The 19555-nt window shown below is 44.7% G+C and overlaps 1 protein-coding gene across 7 annotated transcripts in view; it reads right to left on the reverse strand.

The window, feature by feature from the left end:
- The window catches only part of DAB1 (DAB adaptor protein 1), a 416708-nt gene that overhangs the window by 9781 nt on the left and 387372 nt on the right, over positions 1-19555 (reverse strand). For 6 of the 7 annotated variants that reach the window (XM_028164171.2, XM_057532044.1, XM_057532077.1 and 3 more), the window contains 4 exons: positions 18259-18367; positions 10261-10809; positions 6506-6633; positions 6030-6140 (listed from right to left, as the gene is read on the reverse strand). In XM_028164171.2, the coding sequence (XP_028019972.1) occupies positions 6045-6140; positions 6506-6633; positions 10261-10809; positions 18259-18367 (882 nt within the window). In that variant the 3' untranslated portion in view covers positions 6030-6044. The remainder of the gene's footprint in view (positions 1-6029; positions 6141-6505; positions 6634-10260; positions 10810-18258; positions 18368-19555) is intronic. The other variant, XM_057532065.1, reaches the window with a different exon arrangement.

Genomic DNA, 19555 nt, shown 5'->3' on the forward strand with positions numbered 1-19555 from the left:
CTGAGCAAGCCCATCTCTGCCCCTCTTGGGAGCCTGGGGTAAGAGTCACGCCGAGCCAAGCTGGGGGTCAGACTGCAGCTAGGAGGTGAGCCAAAGCTTGAGGTCCTCAGCATTGCCCTGCCTAGGCAGCAACTTCAGCCTCAGGGTCTTTAAGCCCGAACACTTGGGCCTAGCTCAGCAGGGTCTAACATTTCCTGGCCTGATAAAATGAAAACGGTGATGGTAACCAGGGAGTGGAAATAAGGCTGAAAGAACTCAAAGTTCCACCTGAATCCATGAAAAACGCATGGGGTTTAGAGCCACAAAGACCCCAGCAACTTCCTAACTACCTGTATGAACTGAGGAAGGCATTTCACCTGGGCCTCAGTTTCTTCATCTGTACGATGGGGTTTGTAACATCAACATCATGGGACTGTAACACGTAATAAGTGAGCTCATATGACATAAGGAATTTTAACAAGGGGCAGGAGTCTTCTTTTCCTTTTTATTCAGAGGAAAGGGAAACAATAAAGCTTTCTGACCACTTTCAGCCTGAAAATATGGCCTTCAGAGTAGGAAAGTCTTCAAAATACAGGATGGATTTAATGACGATGCCTTAGAGACTGAAGTTGCTGCTGAACACACTCGCTTCCAGGGGTCTTGGGTGCTGAAACCCACTTGGTGAACACAGAGGTGCACACTCTGAGTTCCCAGGGGGTCTGCACATGTCCTGATCAATTCTGCACTTCCCCAATAATAATAGTAATGATGGGTACAAGTTATCAGCCTTGCAGATTTACGTCACCTTTCTTGACCTTGTCACGTAGCAGAGGAGGGCACTGAGGTTGATGGCACCCGTTCTCGGCCACAAGCAGGATGGCCTGTCCTGAGTAGGTTCCTGGTGGTCAGGAGTGGGCCCTGGATCTCACACAGATAGTCACCAGGACCCCTAATGAAGTCAACATATTTCAGGGACTTCTGGCCTTTCCTTCATTAGCTGGGAATAAGGACAGCCTGGGAGAAGGGTGCTGTTGGAAGATCTAGTTTGAGGACTGGGTCTTCCATGCTCTAGCTGGGTGACCGTGGGCAAGTTAGAGGGTCCTAGAATGTAAGCACTAAAAGGGCCCGTGGGAATTGCTTTACCGAAGAGAAGACCAGAGGTCAGAAATGAAGCCGTCTGCCTCAGGTCACAAGCAATCAAGTCAGCGAGGCTGCTAAAACCCAGGTGTCCCGGCCTTGGTTGAGTGCTCTTAAGTTATTTAATCTGGGTCTAGATTCAAATCCTAGCCCTATTACATGTGAATCGTGTGATTTCAACATGTCATGAACCTCTCTACCTTACCTGTCATATCTGTGAAACAGGAATGATAAAAAATACTTAAGAGCGTTCCCCTGAGGATTGAATTAGGTGATGTCTATAAAAGTGCTATAAACATCCTAGTAATTTTTACATTTATTTTATTAGTACTAGTAAATGCAAGACTACTTGCATTAGCTTCTGCAGGGTGATCCTAGAAACAATCAACGAGCGTGATCTAACTCAGAGGTCATCATACGACAGCCCATTGGCCCATCTTAGTGGCTGCCAGTTCTTTTGTAAATAAAGTATTATTGGCACTCATCACACCCAGTCCTTTATGCACTGTCTTTTGCTGCTTTCCTGCTGCAACGGTAGAGTAGATTCGTTGTGACAAAGGCCAGATGGCCCACAAAAACGTAAAGAGTCCCAGAGAGTGTGCTGGCCTCGGGTCTAAATGATCAGTAGCGTCTAGTTGAGCTCACTACTCTAGGGGCTGAACACCATGTTGAAATCTCCATTTCTAGTCTTTTGTTCTCCAGAGTCTCATAGCCAGCAGTCTACCGGCATCTCTGCTTGGAAGTTCAAGGGCACCTCGGGTACAACTTGTCCCAAAGAAAACTGGCCTCTTTTCTGCCCAAGCAGCTCTGCATTCCTTAGCACAGTGCCTGGCACCACCTCCATCCCCCAGTCAGCCAGGAACCTGGGGGTCACCCTAGCACATGCCCTCTTCTTCCTCACCTCCCACTTCCCTGCAGCCTTAAGCTCCTCCTGATTCCATCTTTTCACATCCCTGGGCATCATGCCCATCTCTCCAACCTGGCCGACACTGCTCTCAACCAGGCCTTCCCATCGCCCACCTGGACTAGCTTGGCTCGGACTTGCCTCGGCGTGCTATGCCCGTGAAAAGGAGAGATTATTTTTCCATTTTTGTGGTTCTCTGTTTTGAGGCTCTTTGTTATGTGATTCTATTTAAAAACAGAATAGCAACAATAACGCCAAATATGGGTATTCTACTTTCAAAGCTTATAAAGCACTTTCATACTCACGGTATCTTCTGATTCTGGGAGAGCCTGAGGAGGGATCTCTTGCTATGATTCGTCTTCATCCATATATGGTGACCGGGGGTTCCAGGGGCTAGCTAAAGTCCTGCCTAAGGTCACCTGCTTTGGAACCATAATTCAGACCCAAGTCGCCTGACTCTGGGCATTTCTTTTCTTTCTTTCCCTTTTTTTTTTGTTTTTTTAAATCTCTTACCAAACGCATCTGAAGTGCTGCTTTCTTCGCCCTTGAACACTATAAATCCATCAGGTAACATTTTACATGTCTTGGGTTCCCACTATGAAGATTGGTCTTAAAAAATGACAGTGACTTATTATTTATGGCAATATCTACTGTTACTAAGGGAGACAGACCAAACAATTCCCCACTGTTACAGACGCTACTTTGACTTGACAGCTGGGAAAGTCTGATAGGCAGTTTATTTACTTAGCCATTTAACCAAATAAATGTTTTCATTTTTCTTTCATCTCCTCAAAAGCTAACATTTCGCCCTTAAAATTGCTCCAGCAACATATCAGTGGAGTATAAATTACCTGCCATTCCCACGCCAGCCATTATAATATTATTTGGGTTCTTTTTTTTGCCCCTGTTGACCCAGTCTTTCAAAGACACGTGATTCTCCCAGATGGGAGGGTAGGGGAAAAACATGAAATAACTGAAGATATTCCCCTTTATTGCTAAAACAGAAATGCTGTTTTGAGATTGGCCCCGAAGCTTCCCCCTGAGAGGATTGAGGCCATCCGTTTCCTCTTACTAGGGTGCAATATGGTTTTAACTTATCAACAGATGTCACCCCTACCTACTCAGAATTGTGCGGGCATTTCTAATAAAAAGCAGCTGGAGATAATGGGTGCAAGGGTGATAAGAAGGCTGAGACTCTTGCTCTCCAACTGTATGGAGGCAGCGGGGAAAATAGAGCCATGGACGTAACTCTCCCTGCATGGAATCCTTTTTCCAAATGCCTGGAAAGGCCCTAAGAAATTGCAGTCAGTAAGTTTCCAGTTGGGTGGATGGGTGAATGGGATGGAGACAGAAAGATCAAACGTGGCTTATACTGCTATTGAAGGAGGGGCCCGAAAGGCTCATCTGGACTTCCCTTATGGGTGTCTTAAGGGATGTGTCGGCAAAGCTGCCATCAGCCTCTTGGCATGCAATTCTTGATAGGCAATTGTGTAATTGCCAGACTAAGCTTTCAAAGGGAGAAAACTGTTTCATGGAAGATTACAGCCCAGCCCTCCTTTGGAGCTGGGAACTACTTATTATGATTTACATGTGAATCTAAGATAAGGCTGCTCATTTTTTGAGAAGTGAGAGGTGGCCTGTGAGGCCCTAACAGGGGTCCTTCTGATTATGGGACGGGGCGAGCCAGAAAACTAAGAAGTAGGGTTTTTTCTTTTTCCTTTTTCCCAAAGCTATTTTGAGGCATACTGAAAATTAATTACCTGCAAATAGAAAGTAAAAAGCAAAACCTCCCAGCCAGTGGCCTGGGTCCTTATGGTAGAATTTATTCAACACGAGGACATAAGGGCTAAACGTATAAAATCCAAGGGAGTGGCGAACCACATTTATTGAGCACATAGGATGATGATGGGGGTGGTGGTGATGGTGTTGGTGGTAGCGATGGCAACTAGCAGCTCTTGGGTGCTTTCTCTGTGTCAGATGCTGTGCTAAGAGCTCCGCACACATCACCTCCTATGATTATTGTCCAAACAATAAGCTTATGAGGAGAACACTATTTTTACCCTCATTTTTCAAAATAAGATCGAGAATTATTATGACATCCCATGAGGGTCACATAGCTTATAAGTGCTAGCGCCAGATTCTGAACCCACTCTTGCTCCAGAACCAGATTTTTTTAAGCCGAGTACCAAGTACCTGTCTCCATGTGCTATCTTAGTTAATGTAATGTATACACAAGGCCCTTTCAGCAGATAAGCAAACCAAGACTCAACAGCAAGCATGGCTCTTGCCCAAGATTTCCTGCTCTTAAGTAGCTGAGCTAGAATTTGAACTCAAGTTCCAAATTCTGAGCTCTTCCCACTAGACCGTGCCACGTCCATTCACAACTCAACCCTGGCCTGGGGTTCTAGACAGAGCATCAAACACGGAACAGGCTGAAGCCTCACAAAACAGCCTATACGACTGTCTCAAGCAGAACAGGCTCGTAAAGATGAGGGTGTGAAACAGCGATCTGCAAATGCTGCACATCATCTTTATTCTCTAGAAGAACTCAATTTTAGGATGATGTTGGCTGTTATGCTGATGAATGGCTCTTGTCACCTCTGGTTCATTCATCAAATTTTTCAAGGCAAGGGTGAGCATGTGAAATAAAACATATGTAAGGGGTAGAAACACCTCTGGGGGAATCTTCCCAAGGTGTCCACCCATCATCTCCAACTTTTGTCTTTCCTGGAACATTGACTTTGCCTGTATCACAAGGTCCCCAAATAGCTTTGCAAGACTGGATTTTTAGATGGGCATTTGCATGGCATGATGTGTTCTCATGTGCTATCGTACTGAGGTGAAACATGGCAAAAAGTACGGTATGTGAGATTCTTTAATCATAAAATCTATTAGCAAAATGCACTTTCAAAACACTGTATGAGCTTTCAAGAACCATCAAAATAACTTACACGTGAACTGCGACTGATTCCGAGGTAGCCTCAGAATCCATTTACGAACAGTGAAAACTATTTACCATTTTAATGGTTCTGACCATAATGTTCAGGCCTAAAAACAGAGCTCTGTCGGTATGGCCTTGCAGTCCTACACGTTTACGGAAAACTAGAAAGGTATATGAAAATTGAACACATTTGTCAAGGAGTGACCTTAGAAATCATGCCTGGGTAACAAGGGGTACTTCTGTCTCCTGGGAAGGTTCGCTTCATCAGCCCCTCTTTCTTTCCATAAAATCAGATGTATTAAAATTCAAGTGCCAAAACCCTCTTCTAGTAAATGTAAGTACCCCTCTCTTGAAGCCGCTGCTGATGGAGTCTGAAGTGGTTTGGTGGCAAAACACAGGCTGTAGCACAGGTGCAAACAGCAGAGCCTCAGAAGTGAACGTGACACGTCTCTGAGCTTTGAATTCCACTTTCACGTCAGAAAGGGTGCGGGGGCCCCTTCTGGCCAGACAAAATGGACTACCATGATCTCACATCTCTATCAATCTTATTTCAAGCACTGCTTGTTTCTGTTTCTTAGTCTGGCTTCTCGGTGTGTTTGGTTGGCGACCTTTTTTTAGATCTGCAGAGTGTAGGCAAATGCAGTTGACACACTGCTTAAAAGATTTAAGCATCTGGACCCTATTTCACTGAGAAAGAATCAGGGTGGGCAGAATGTGTCCATCTCAGAATGTTGATGCTTTTAGACACTGAGTCCACGTTAAGTAGCTTTGACCATGCCTCCTTCTATCAACACCCACCCACTCAGAACACATCATTAATAAGATATGACCATTCCCCACTCCTCGCCTCTACCCCTCCCTCCCAATATATGTCAAAGGTCATGCATCCATGAGGATAAGCAAGGTGGAAAACAGACATCAGGCAAGGCGAGACGATGCAAACATCAGGGATACGCTCAGGCCAGGAGAGACGGTGCAAACATCAGGGATGTGACTTCAGAGGTAACAAACAAGCAAAAGGGAAAGGGGATGGCTTAAGGGTGGGAGATCAAAAGGACAGATACCTACCCAGACCTGTGCTATCTAGCTACCGGCCTGTGGACTTATATTATCACCACTGGGCTCCACACTGGGCTCACCAAAGGGATCACTGTTGGATGAGGCCTGTGACCCATCAGGCTAGAACACAAGAAGATAACACTTTTTTTTTTTTTTCTTTTCAGTAATTGAAAATATAAGACAGCTGGGCATATTTTCATGCACACATATACTCTGTTATTTTAAAGGAGGCAGCACTTCGTTTAGAGGATGCCACTTCTGCAAATGTGAGAACTTGTAGTAACAACTTAATGAAAGGATAACGGTTTTCAGCTGCTCATTTGAACATAAAAGAAAACGCCTTTAGTCACCCCTTTAGAACTTAAGAGTCTGAGCCAGCATTCTTTTCTACATAGGTTTCCTCATGCATTGTCCATTTCAGATACAGAGGTTTTAAATTGAAGAATAAAAATAAACAAAACAGAAAGAACAAACCGGTCACTTACAGCTTCTTGCTCTTCACTTTTGCTGGGACTTTCAAAGCCCTCTTCAAAGATGTCATCGGTGGTCGGATCACTGGCGTGGGATGCAGATGATTTGGATGGAGAGCTCTGTCTAGGGGCTGGGGTTGGAGCTACATAGAGACCATGCAAAAAAAGAAAACATCCTAAGTGTCCGGCAGCAACCGTTTATACCCCACAGAAACCTCAGGGATCTGATTATATTGGAGCCAAATCCCAGGACTCCTCCCTTCCTGTCACAAGTCAAATCGGTTGAACAGTTTAATATCTCCTCTGTACCTATTCATCTTGTCCTCTCCCAAACTTGATGGTCAGGAAGGAGCTGGTGGTCCACAGGGATGGGTGAGGCAGCGGTCCTCAAGGGATAGTCCCAGGACCAGGAGCCTCAGTCACATCTGGGAACTTGATGGTAACACAGATTCTTGGACCCCACCCAAGACACACCGACTGAATCAGAAACTCTGTGTTTCTGCAGACTCAAATTGAGACCTGCTGGACTATAGTCTTCTTTCTTAACTTCATATAATTATTTCAATAAGAATAAATAGAGAAGAGGACAGTGATATGCATTTATTGAGTGCCTTCTATGTGTCGGAAGCCATCAGAAATTTTACAGGCAATATCGCTAATCCGCATAAAGCCTCTTCGAGGTAGGGGTTCTTCCAATTTTACAGACAAGGAAGGTGAAGACTGCTAAACTGCTCAAGGCCACAGACTTGGCAAGTGGTAGAAGCAGGCTTTGTATCCTGGCACATAGTAGGTATTCGATAAACACGTGCTGAATAGAGTGTCTCAGTGATCTGGGAAAATGAATGTAGCTGATGGCAACTTCACAGCTGGGACTTTTTTCCTTGTTCCATAAGGATCTCCATTTTCTGTCCTAACCTTCCCACATTTTCCTTGTCTCCTTTATCCCAGAGGTTTATAATAAATATGGCATTAGAAACTACTTTCCTTTCAATAATTTCTTTTTCTTTTCAATAATTTCTAAATTGGCAGTGAAAATACCCAGCACTGGCTCAGCCCCAAATGACGGGGGGTGGGGGCGTGGCTTGATTTAGTAGCTGAATTTCAAAAGCCATTGACAAGGCCTCCCTGCCATTACATCCCAGAATTTACAAAATCTGGCTGCTTATCAGACAGTGAGTGATTATAAAACTTGGTGAGTTGCTTTTGCCTCGATGAACCTCTCTTTAGAATGATGCTATTTATTGCGTGCCAGCAAGCTAGACATGGTGCTAGGCACTTTGCATTCATTATGCTCTCTAATATAAAACCTGCAAGGTGCTATTGTACCTATTGTCTTTTTCTGATGAAGAAACTGCGGCTCAGAGAGGTGAAGTGCCTTTCTTAGAGTTAACACAACTATGAAGCAGGAGCTCTGGGATTTAACACAAATCTGACAGTGTTCAGTCCACTGTGCTTTTCTATTTCTATCTGAGGTGTACTTTTGGTTCCTCTCCACGCAAAACATTCGAAAGGTGATGCTGATGGATAAGAGGTTATAAAGATAGGCTGCACTCATTTTCTTTAAAATAAAACATTGTGTCTTTTTTCTTAATTTAAAAGGGAGTCTGTTTTGTTTCATGAGATGCCTATAGAACCAACCAGTTACAGAGAGTTTAAATGAGGTAAGCTTTATGAAAACACCTTGATATGCGATAGATGCTTAATAATCATGAGTGTAATTGGGTCTGAACTGTGTTTGACATGGTTTCTTGCTTACTAAAGGCTGAGAACCCTGACAGAGCTGCCGATTCTGAGAGATATACTGCTCATACTTATTGGATGGAATCAGTGGGATGCAAAACTCGAAGTTTATTTATGCAAGTGTCTTAACCTTTAGAAGGTTTTGTAGAATACCTCTCTACCCTAAAACTGTGGTTCTCAATCTAGGACAATTTCACTCCCAAGGAACATCTGGCACTGTCTAGAATAATTTTTGGTCATCACGGCTAGGGGAAGAGGATGTGTGCTACCGGGCATCTAGTGGCTAGAGGCCAGGAATGCTGCTAAACGTCCTAAAATCCACAGGACAGCCGCCCACAACAAAAAATTATCTGGCCCAAAATCTCCCGCTCTGACACACGAGAGTAACTGAGTAGCCTTTGTTTTGTCCCTTCATCCTCTACAATCGTTCCAAAACGCCACCCATGTGCCAGACACCACACAACCATCATGAGAAGTGTAGCAACACGAGGATGATGAAGACATATTCCCTGTCCTCAAAGAACTTAAACTTCCCTCTTTTATATGTACAGCTGGCACACAAGCCCCTTGAAAGAGAGACATGTGTCTTCAAAAGATGCTTGCTTTTTATGCATGGCTGTCATTTCTTTAGCATTTCATTTTTTATTCATGATTCTTCCTTGAAACCCTGTGAGCTGAAGTGAAGAGAGATGCCCCCACCATGTAGATCATATGGCCTGAGAGGAAGTAGGTTGTTTACACCCATAGAAGAGGTTCATTTTCAGAACAGCAACCCAAACCTTGCTGAAGTGACATTATCTGATTGTGTTAACATGAGATTTTTTTTTGACAATTCACGGTCCTGGCTAAGCAGTAATCCATACCATCTGTGACAGTAACGAAAACGCCAACCTCACTGTTCCATGAGCCTTTTCCTTCCCCTTATCAGCTGTCAAGGCACAACCATGGATCACCAGACACCTTCCCCGGATGCTGTCAACCAGGCATCGGTGTGCCCAAGTACCTCTGGATTCTGATTGGCTGCACAGTGCTGGTTTTCCAGATGCTGGCAGTAGAAAAGTGAGCTGGGATAGGATCACTGAATGCCAGAACTCGGACAAGGCACAGAGCTATTGAAGCTAGCTCACTTAGTTTACCCAAGACACAGCTGAGGTTAAGAGAAGTCACACACTTGCCCAAAGACACAGTTTGGGGTGGAGAAGGCAGGATTAGAACCTCGGTCCAAGACTGCGCAAACCCACTCAGTATGCCATAACAGTGACGATAAAAATACTTCCAACTCTGTGAGGGACATAATGTTTTAGTACATGTACCACTGAATCCTTTTTATGATCCTTAGCCTAAGACAGATGAGGAAATTGAGGCTCAAAGAAGTAAAATGACTTGCCCATCGACACAAAACTAGTAAGTAATCAAGCCACTCCCTGGATTCCCAGTGCAGAGCTTTCTGACTACCTGAAGCTTTGAGCAAATTCTGGCTGCCACTCTACCAGTTGTAGGAGGCCTTATGGCTGCTCTATCTCTGGCCTGTGTTTTCTCCTGATCTTAATTTTCTAATTTTTTATACTTGTCTCTAACATTTTTTAAATGCACATACACCATACATTTTTAGTTCAATAAGCCATACCCAAATCTATGTGTCAGAGCTGGGATATACATAAATGAATAAATGAATGTGCAAGGGAACAAAAACTTAAGAGCCAGAGTACCATGCTAGATAAATAACAGGCTTGTATTCAATTCCACCTTTTTGTCTATTTTCTTTGTCTTTGAATCTCACTTTCGTTATCTGTCAAACAGGTCTAACAAAACTTGCCATTAGCATTGTTAGGAGTATAGAAATAATAAATATAAAGCACATGGAGAAGGTGCGTATAACTGGCACCTAATAATGGGAGGCTATTGTTATTAGTAGTAGTCATATAAACAAAGAGAGGCCTGTTGAATGCAACTGAGGTGATTTCTCTGACACCAGAAACAAGGCATCAATTGCTCTCTGGGGGTTTATGCCTTCAAAGAAGGGCACTCACGTGAGTTGGTCGATGGTGTAGTAGAAGTCACAGGCGTCAAATTCAACTGGGAGATGTCAAAGTCATCACAGTCGTCTGTATCCTGTGCCACCCCGACTTTGTTGAAGTAACTGGAGAAGGCCTCTGAGGTGCAGGTGAGGGAGGGCTGGTCAGGTTTGCGGGAGGGCACGGGTGGAGGCTGGGCCATCTGGAAATCCTTAAACATTTCTTTCCCCATTTTCTGCCTGGGCTTGTCGGTCTGTGGACTTGACCTGGCGGAGTCACTCGTGGCTGGGACGGTTGCAAGGGGGGTGAGGGGACCTTGGAACATGGCAGCTGGCAAAGGCATAACAGTTTGTGTGGGCATGAAGGCGGCTGGCGGAAACTGCCCGGCCACGGTGGGCCAGGGCTGCTGAGTGGCAGGGAAGAGAGCCGGCTGGCCCCATGCGATGGGCTGAGCCCCTGGCATCACCTGAGCGACTGGTGGCTGAGGACCCATGGCGATCTGCTGTTGGACAAGGGGCTGCTGGCCCCAGAAGGATGGGAGGACGGCGCCCATTGCAACATAACCTGCAAGGGTTAAAAAGAAGAGTCAGGCGCCTTGGGAAAGAATCATTCAGGGAGTCAAGTGATGGGCAGAAAGGGACCAAGCAACTGTTGAGTGTCAGGCTGTGTGCTAGGATGCAAAGGTGAGTAAGACAGAAGTCCCTGCTCTCCTGGAGTCTGTCTTCTAGAGCCCTGGTCAGGGAAAACCGCCCTGAGGAGATGACTTGTAAGCAGAGACTAGAATGCAGTGAGGGGGACGCGAGGCAGAGATCTGGGGAGTAACGATAATACTGCTATAGTTCTTAAAGTTCTTAGGGTCATATAATTCTTAGAGGTTTCTGACATCACACAACCTCAGGAACCAGTGTGTCTCAGTGGAAAAGGCAGAGCGCTGGAAACCAGGCATAGCTGGGTTTGAATCTTGCCTCCCCTTCTTGCTAGATTTAGGGCATTCCCAAATGCTTCAGCTCTCTAAGAGTCAAGCTCTTTGTTGTAAAGCCAGGTAATAACATCTTCCTTCTCAGCGTCGAAGCGGTGTGCAAAATGATTAAGAATCAAAATGTTGGAGTTTTAGAGGTCAAGGTTAAAATTCACACTGCCACTTCTTATCTATGGAATTTGGGGAGAGCTTCAGAAGCTCCCTAAGCCTCTCCTTATCTGTAAAATGGGCAGAAAATACCTTCTGCCTCATTGGGTTAATTTAAAGATTTAATTTAGAGATTAAAAAAAATGTAAGTTAGCATCTACTCAGGACCACCTCATACAGTGGCATAGGTTGGGCACTGCAAAACTCCAGGGGGTGTACTCACATATGTCACCATAATTTTTTGCTATATTATTCCTTTCAGGTGAGATCTAGTCATTTTAAAAGGAGTACAAGTGATACTCTGTACCATAATAATAGAAACAATAATAATTTCCACTTATTAAATGCTTACAACGTGCTAGGTACAGTATTAGATGCTTCACATCTTTACAAAATCCCTGCAGGGTCGGTATCATTATCTCCATTTGAGGTATAAGGAGATTGGTGCTCAGAGGAGAAAAGTACCTCATTCAGGTTCACACAGCTGAGACAAGCTGGGATCAGAATCTGAACGGAGGTCATCTGTCCCCAAAGCCAGCATTCTTTCCACTGCCCCACACTGCCTCACCCAGATGGCCAAGACTGACTTCTGATCTTAGCACAGTCTGTAAAGCTGGTCTAGCCATGTAACGTTTTAGCTCACTGTGGGCCTGGAGGAGACTCCCATGTCCTTCCAGGGGTCCCCACCCTTTTCAGGGTGCAATCAAGCCCAGGAGACAGATGACCAGTCCAGGCAGAGTAGAGGGCCTCTCAAAATATGCATTTTTATGGCTGTTGGAAGGAATTTGCAGGTACAGAGCAGTGAGACCAGGAAAAGAAGAGGGCGGTTGCACGGTATCCTAGCAACTTCCAAATGTTAGACTGGCAGGCGCGGGGGCACTGGGCATGTCCTGGGTTGTGTCAGTGACCCTGGTGAGCCCAGAGAAATCACATGTGGGCTGCCTCACTCATGCTCTAGCCTTATATCTACCTGCCCTTCAATTGAGTCATAAGGGATGGAGCCAACTTTCAAAGCCAGTCCATTTCCTTCCAAGGTCAGAGGAGGCTCCAGTAGTGGGGTAGAGACAGACACACGGGTTTCCTGCCATCAATCTAATAGTGTTAAATACTTTTATGGAATGAGGCAGGAGTGGCAACAAAACAGACAATATCCTCACCAGATCACCTCGGTCCTAGTGCAGGGAAATGAGAGGGGTGAAGAGGCATTGGTGCTGACATTTAAACTTGCAACTTGCTTACATTGTCTATCATAATAATGCAGTGACTTGAACCTACCAACAGACTAAGAATTTTGCAACATTGTTTTTCTTATTTTCTGATTGACTTTGACAGGGTTCAGTGGTTCTCGGTGGGAGTGCTACTGCCTCCTAGGGCATGATTAGGAAATTTCTGGGGTGTGTTTTGGTTGTCATGATAATTTCGCAGCTAGACAGTACTGGCATTTAAGGGGCCAAGAGCATTGACACTAGACCTTCTATAATGTGGGAGATAACGTGCATGACAAAGAAATGTCAGCATTCTGTTTGTGATTATTTGAGTATAGACTGGACTTTTTAAATGAATATTTTATTGTATTATTTATTTATTTTTTGGGGTGGGGGGCGCAACCCCGTGGCTTGCAGGATTTTAGTTCCCCGACCGGGAATTGAACCCAGGCTACAGCACCAAAAGTGCCGAGTCCTAACCACTGGCCCGCCAGGGACTAGATTGGACTTTGAATCACATGGAAAATCAAAGTTTCTTTGTGCAGTTTTAATGCACGTCATTTTCCAGGAATGTAAGAACTGTGTATATTTGAGGGAAGACTATATTTCGTTTTGTTTGGAACACTGTCAAGAGTTGTTCACCAACTTGGAAACTCGTGGTCCCTGATCATGGCGTTGGAGGAAGCATGACACGCCTGTACTGGTTGGTCTGAACCTGTGGTGATTCTAGTTATAGGTACACACACCTGACCACTTGGTATGTTTTCTAGTGTAGTTTTACCTGGGTATTTCCTTACCGCAATACATTATCTTGTTATTATAAATTAGTTTCCTTTATTTCTTCTTTATATTACAGTTAGGACATTATATTGATTTTTGAAAAACCAAGTAGGTAGGTTATATTCTTTATGAGTTTCATTTCAAAATATTAAAGGAGACATCACAAATTCTTGTTATAACTGGGCACTGGGTCTGACAGGGTGAAGACCTGCTCATGGATCTTACAGTCACACCAACCCTGATGCCCATTCTGGTAAATGGATGGAAGGCTTCAGCCTCCAGCCAGATTATTTTTTTGCTTGGCTTCCATCCCACCTTCCTTACTGCCACCAGACGACTGTTCTAAAATGCAAATACAGTTGACCCTTGAACGACGTGTGAGTTAGGGGCGCTCACCTGCACACAGTGGAAATTCTGCATAAAACTCATAGTCGGCCCTCCATATACCTGGTTCTGCATCCACGGAATCAACCAACCACAGACCATATATAGTACTACTGCAGTATTTCTTGGAAAACATCCACGTATAAGTGGACCCGTGCAGTTCAGGCCCGTGCTGTTCAAAGGTCAGCTGTACAGTGCTTCATTACCTTGAGTACGATGCCCAGAGGCCTTAGCTTGACTTTGGAGCTTTTGGGGTCAGTTCCTTTCCAGTTCCTCACCCCCATTTTCCATTTGCTCTCCCACCGGCACCCTTCCCTGCAGCAGTTGCAAACAACCCAACCTGCTGTCTCGTCTCTGTTGGTCCATCTGCCTGGAAAGCCATCCCTAATTCTTTTTCACATGGTTGCCCCTCCTTTGCTCTTTGAGACTTGGTTCAGCATCACCTCTGCCCTCTAGACTCAGCTGGTTCTCCTCTGGGTGTGCAAAGTCCCCCATGTTCATCTCCATCGTGGCACTTGTCACACTGCGCCAGAATTGCCCAGTGATTCTGTCTTCCCTCATGAGACTGGAAAGCTCCTGCTACGAGGAACCTTGTATTTCTTTCTCCCTCCCCCATCTGTGTCTAGCACAGTTTTGGGCACACATCCACTGTCCCATAAATGCTGGAGGCTGGAGAAAGGCTCTAAGTAGAGATGAATGAGTCACAGTGGAATAAATGCCTTCACTGCATTTTTCTAAGTATCCAATTAAACACCAGCATCCGTAAGTGCTATGATCTCTGATGAGTCAGTCTACTGCTGGTGGCAGGCTTTTTCCCCCCCGTCATTTTTTTTTTTCCCTTTTTTCCACAAGGAGCCAACAGATGGGCTGTGCACACTTTTCTGGAGAGAGCTATTAGCATGTCTCCCTGGCTTCATGCCATCTGCTTCAGAACAAAGTACAATATTCAAAAGGAAAAAAAAGGCAACAAGGGTAATTGGGTATCATGTTTGGGAACCTGCAGGTCTCACTTGCTCTTCCTGGGTGGGCAGGATCCCTGCAGTGGGGGCTTTCCCCAGACCTGCGCGCGAAGGCTCTCGGGCCACGTGGCACTGTGCCTCCCTGAAGGGACATCTCAGTGGCAGGGCTGCAGCAGCACTGGACATGGGAAGCCACTGCGCGGCTGCCACTGCAGACACTTAACAGCTTAGTAACTGTTTACTGGTTAACGTTCAACAGTGGAGGGAGGGGTTGCCAAGGAGCGTCTGTTTATGCCATGAAGTTCAGATCAATCATAAATCTCCTCGCTGTGCAGTGAAAGGAACCACCTGCATTACTGCCTTGCAGTTAGATTTTTTAAAGTGTTGAAAATTGCAATTTATAACCAGATGCTGGCACCTGGGGATACCCTCATTATTTAAAAAAAAAAAAAAAAAAAAAAAAGCAGACTAAAATGGAAGAAAATGGTGAAAACTAAAGGACTCCTCCAACATATATATAGAACTTACATGGTACCTCTTATCTACATTATGTCATTTGATTCATTTGTTCAAAAATGGCCCTCCTGGGTGCCAAGCACTGTTTGTCTTTGGAGAACAAGACAGTAAAAAAAAAAATCCTTGCCCTAGTGGAGCTCACACTTTTTGTGAAGTTGATCCTTGCAACAAGCCTCTGGGGTAGCTGTTATCAGTATCTCTTTAATCTGCATACAAGGAACCTACAGCTTCAGGAGGGGAAGGTTTGGTGTAGCTACACAGCAAGGGTGGGTAGCAGAGCCAGGGTCCCCAGTGAGAAGGGTGGAGAACTTTTTCGGAGTGCTTACTTATGTAAACACTGCCAGGCACTGTTTTAAATGTTTTACTACATGTATTACCTCAGGAACAGCTCTATGAGGTGGAATGATCATCCCCATTTTACAGATAAGTTCCCTGAGGCTCCAAAGCGATATAGCTGAGTGTCACACAGCTGGTTAGTGGCAGGGTCTGTACTCATACACAGCACATTCTCCAAGCCCTTCAGGCCAGCTCTGCCATGTGCAGTCAGGAAGTCAAAGACCTAAACTTTATTTCATGCATTTTTTAAGAAAACATCCCAAGAAGGCAAAGGAAAAAAATATAGGTAAGAAGAAGCCATATTTTCTTCTACTTTAGACGTCAGAGTAATAATAATAACAGCATTTTCCACATAGAGCATTTACAACGTGCCAGCATTTTTCAGAGGCACTTGACTTTATTTTCTCATTTAATTCTCATGATATTGTTGCAAGGTAAGTATTATTTTAAATTCAGTTATAAAAACGAAGAAACTCTGACTCTGACAGGTTAAGTAATTTGCCCAGGAGCCTAAAGCTTATAAATAAATGGCTGAGCCAGGGTTCAAACCCAGCCTATTAATTGTGCTGCACACCCCAGGTCATTTCCCATCTCCCAGTCACTGGCTGGGCAATTAGGGACAGGAGGCGGAGATTCAACAGCTGCAGTGATTTTTAAGGCCAGTTACGGGAGGAAGAAGGCAGACAGTTTAACACCAACTGAAGCCCAGTTTTGTGTCTCAGCATAGCCGAAGTAGAGTAAGAGCAGCAAAAATATGCTAACTGAAATTAATTTTAGACTTACTTTCTAAAAATTAAAATCTTGGAGGTAACCTATCTTTTTTTTTTTTTTTTCAGCAGCTGAAGAAACAGAATCTGAATGTGCAGAAGTGGTTTATCCACCGTTTGCAACACAGCTGGTCAAGTACAAGACCGCAAAATCCAGGCCTTCAAAGCTCTGGCTGGGGAGAGGGCCCAGAGCAGTGCAGGCAGGTTCTCAGGCATCTTAGTCAAATGTTAGGGCCGGAATTGCATCCAGCCCCTCTGACTCACAGAGAAGGGGATGGGGGAGGGGCCGGGCCATTTCTCCACCTGGAGTACTCTCGATCCTGACGCCTTCCTGGCTCACATCACACATTTGCATAAGCCCCTCCTCCTGACCACAACCTCCATTCACACGTGCCCTGCTCCACATTTCCTTCTGTCCATACCACTGCTCATTTTCTAGGATTATGTTAAGCTACTTATTTTTATGTTGTTGTCCATCTCCCCAATAGAAAGTAAGCTCTCTGTAGCCAGGGGTCTGTGTCTTTGGTATTCACTGACACACCCCAGACACCTAGCATAGGACCTGGCCCATAGTGAGTACTGAGTGAATATTTGTGGAATGAACATGCCTAAAAATGAGTAAGTTTGGTGCCGTCAAATAGTGGGGACAAAGCACGGTTATTCTGGATATGAGGCTGATGGCACAGGAAGGTGGTACATTTCTGAAAAACTGTTATTCTTACTTAAAATGACAGATTCAATAACACTCTTCCCAAGGACATTTTAATATCCATTTTAGGTAGAGAAAACTAGTCACTGCCACTGTTCCATTTTAGGGGTGGGTAAAACAGATTTGATTGGAGAACTTAGCAATTAAAGACATTTCTAGCCTACCTATAGATTCTCAACTGTAAGTCAGACCCACTGGCTATCAACCTCTGTTGCTTCTCGAAGTTCATAATGATCCCTCGGCTCATACTACTTTGGAACAGAGTATGAATTTTTAATTTCACTTTGAATAACAGCAAGGTTTATATTTGGTGGCAAGAATTTGTTTCTAATGCTATGTAATTAAAAGTAATTATTTATAGAAGAATGCAAGAAATTTGTATTCTGAAATATTCAAACTCGGTCATTTATATAAATAAAGTAGAAAAAGAAAGATAAAGCCACAGATTTCAAATATGTAGTTAAAGAAAAAAAGTCTTTAGGGATGTTTTTGCCTTAAAGACTTTGCTTTTTGCCATGTATGCAAAAAGCAGAACTAATACCACCTTTGGCCATGTCCAGGTAGAGTGGGCCAGCTACACGGAGTGCCTGATGCCATGGAAACAAGATGCCTCAGACCCCATCAATTTGCACCTGCAACACTGTTCCTATATATACTTTTACCCTGTTGTAAAAGTATATATTATATATATATATATTTTAAAGAATATTTGGAATATAGAACAAAAACGCTCTTTAAATCACTAAGAGCCCCATTACAATTCACTGTTAGCGGTTTGTTCTGTCTCCTAGGTGTTTCCCTTTGCATGGGGAACCTCCCCTCCTTTAAGCCTCCACCAATAAGGCAGATCTCTTCTATCAAGCAGATCTCTAGAGGTCTGCAGAGCACGGACTCACCCCTCCCCCACCTTCCCTCCATCTGGCTGACCTGGACAGTACAAATCAGGGTTTGCACTGATTTGCATGGTTGTGTGTGCACCAAGCTCCCCAAAGCTATACACCTGGAATCTTGACCTTTCAGGTGCAAGACATGAGTGATTTCCAGCCTGCAGCATCCCAGAGCTTTGTGAACATACCACCCCCCTGCCCGTGGCAGCTTCTCAATGTCACCTGAAGAGTCACAAGGAGAGAATGGTGGTCCCACAGGTGTCTGGCATAATCTGGCAGTGGTTCAGTCAACCCTTTCTCTTTCTTGGTGGGTGGAGGCAGAAGGAAGGTGGAAGAGGACTTACCTGAGGGTACAGCAGCAGTGCCGAAAGGTACAGAACCAAACATGTCTGCACTCGCCGGAAGTGTCTGAGATGAAGACGGGATAAAGGCATCACCTGGAGTTGCAGGAGTCTGTCAGACAGAGAAGGGCAGGGGTGCGTGAGGCTCCTGGGAGATGTGGCTCAGTGCCAATCAGGACGGGAAGCAGCAGGCACAGGAATGAAGCGGGGCAGTGCTACAGAAGCAAGCCCCGGTCCGGGCCACTTACTGTGGCAGGCAGACCATGAGCTGGTTATAAAGACTATAAAATGGGAAAAACAATACCCATCTCTAGAGCTGCTGAGAAGCTTAAATGAGATCATGCATTTCAATCACTTAGTACCTACCAGACAGAGGCACATAGTAGGTGCTCAGCAAACGCTGGCCAGTATCACGACTATTTAGTTTGAGCCCCTACCCTTTGAGGGTGTTTTTGGGCCCTCAAATTATCCCATAATATCTTTCACCCTTCAGAAATGGTCAATTCAAAGTGACATACACTCACTCAGGACCTACTGCGTGCCCAGCTCAAGGCTGTCACTTAATACATGGCCAATAAACAGATGTTGACTAAATAAACAAATAAAGATTAGCAAGTAGAATAGAGACCCTTGGGTCCTGGTGCCTCCCAGAATCCTGCCTGAACCTTCACTTGCAAAAAGAAGCACATGTTCTCAAGAAGATGATAAAAAAAAAAACGATGCTTGAGCAGCTACAAACTCTAAAGCCTGGCCCATGCTGGAATTCCAGAAAGGCCTGCCGCATGAACTGCTGGGTAAGGTGAGGCTACTGAGATAAAAACATGGGTACTAGTTTTTTCAATGGTCCACACCCATTTATAGAAGCCTTTTTTTGCCTATAGAGTATGCCTATTCGATGCCATAACATGCTTATTTTTTTCCCCTTGGAATAGATTGGAGCAAGCAATTAATCCTGAAACCATGGCAATTAGACAAGGCCATTTTTAGACTAGCAGCTTGCAGGAGGCATGGCATTGTTCTGAGGATTATTAAATACCCATTTGGACAGCACTTGGGTTCAGGGCCAGAAACACAGCCATGAGCTGCTGCGTTAAGCCCTTTAAAACACAATCAATGTCATTCTCTTTTTTCTGGTGTGACCTTGGGTGAGTCACATGCCCTCTCTGGAACTCAGTTTGCTCATCTGTAAAACGAAGAGGCTAAGGTTAGACAATCTCTCCAGACCTTTCTAGCTCCATGGCCCCATGGTTCAGACATGCAGCTGTTCCCCCTGGGATGGAGGAGAGAAAGCCTCTCTAGA

This window comes from Balaenoptera acutorostrata, chromosome 1 (assembly GCF_949987535.1).
Source record: "Balaenoptera acutorostrata chromosome 1, mBalAcu1.1, whole genome shotgun sequence".
Taxonomy (NCBI): domain Eukaryota; kingdom Metazoa; phylum Chordata; class Mammalia; order Artiodactyla; family Balaenopteridae; genus Balaenoptera; species Balaenoptera acutorostrata.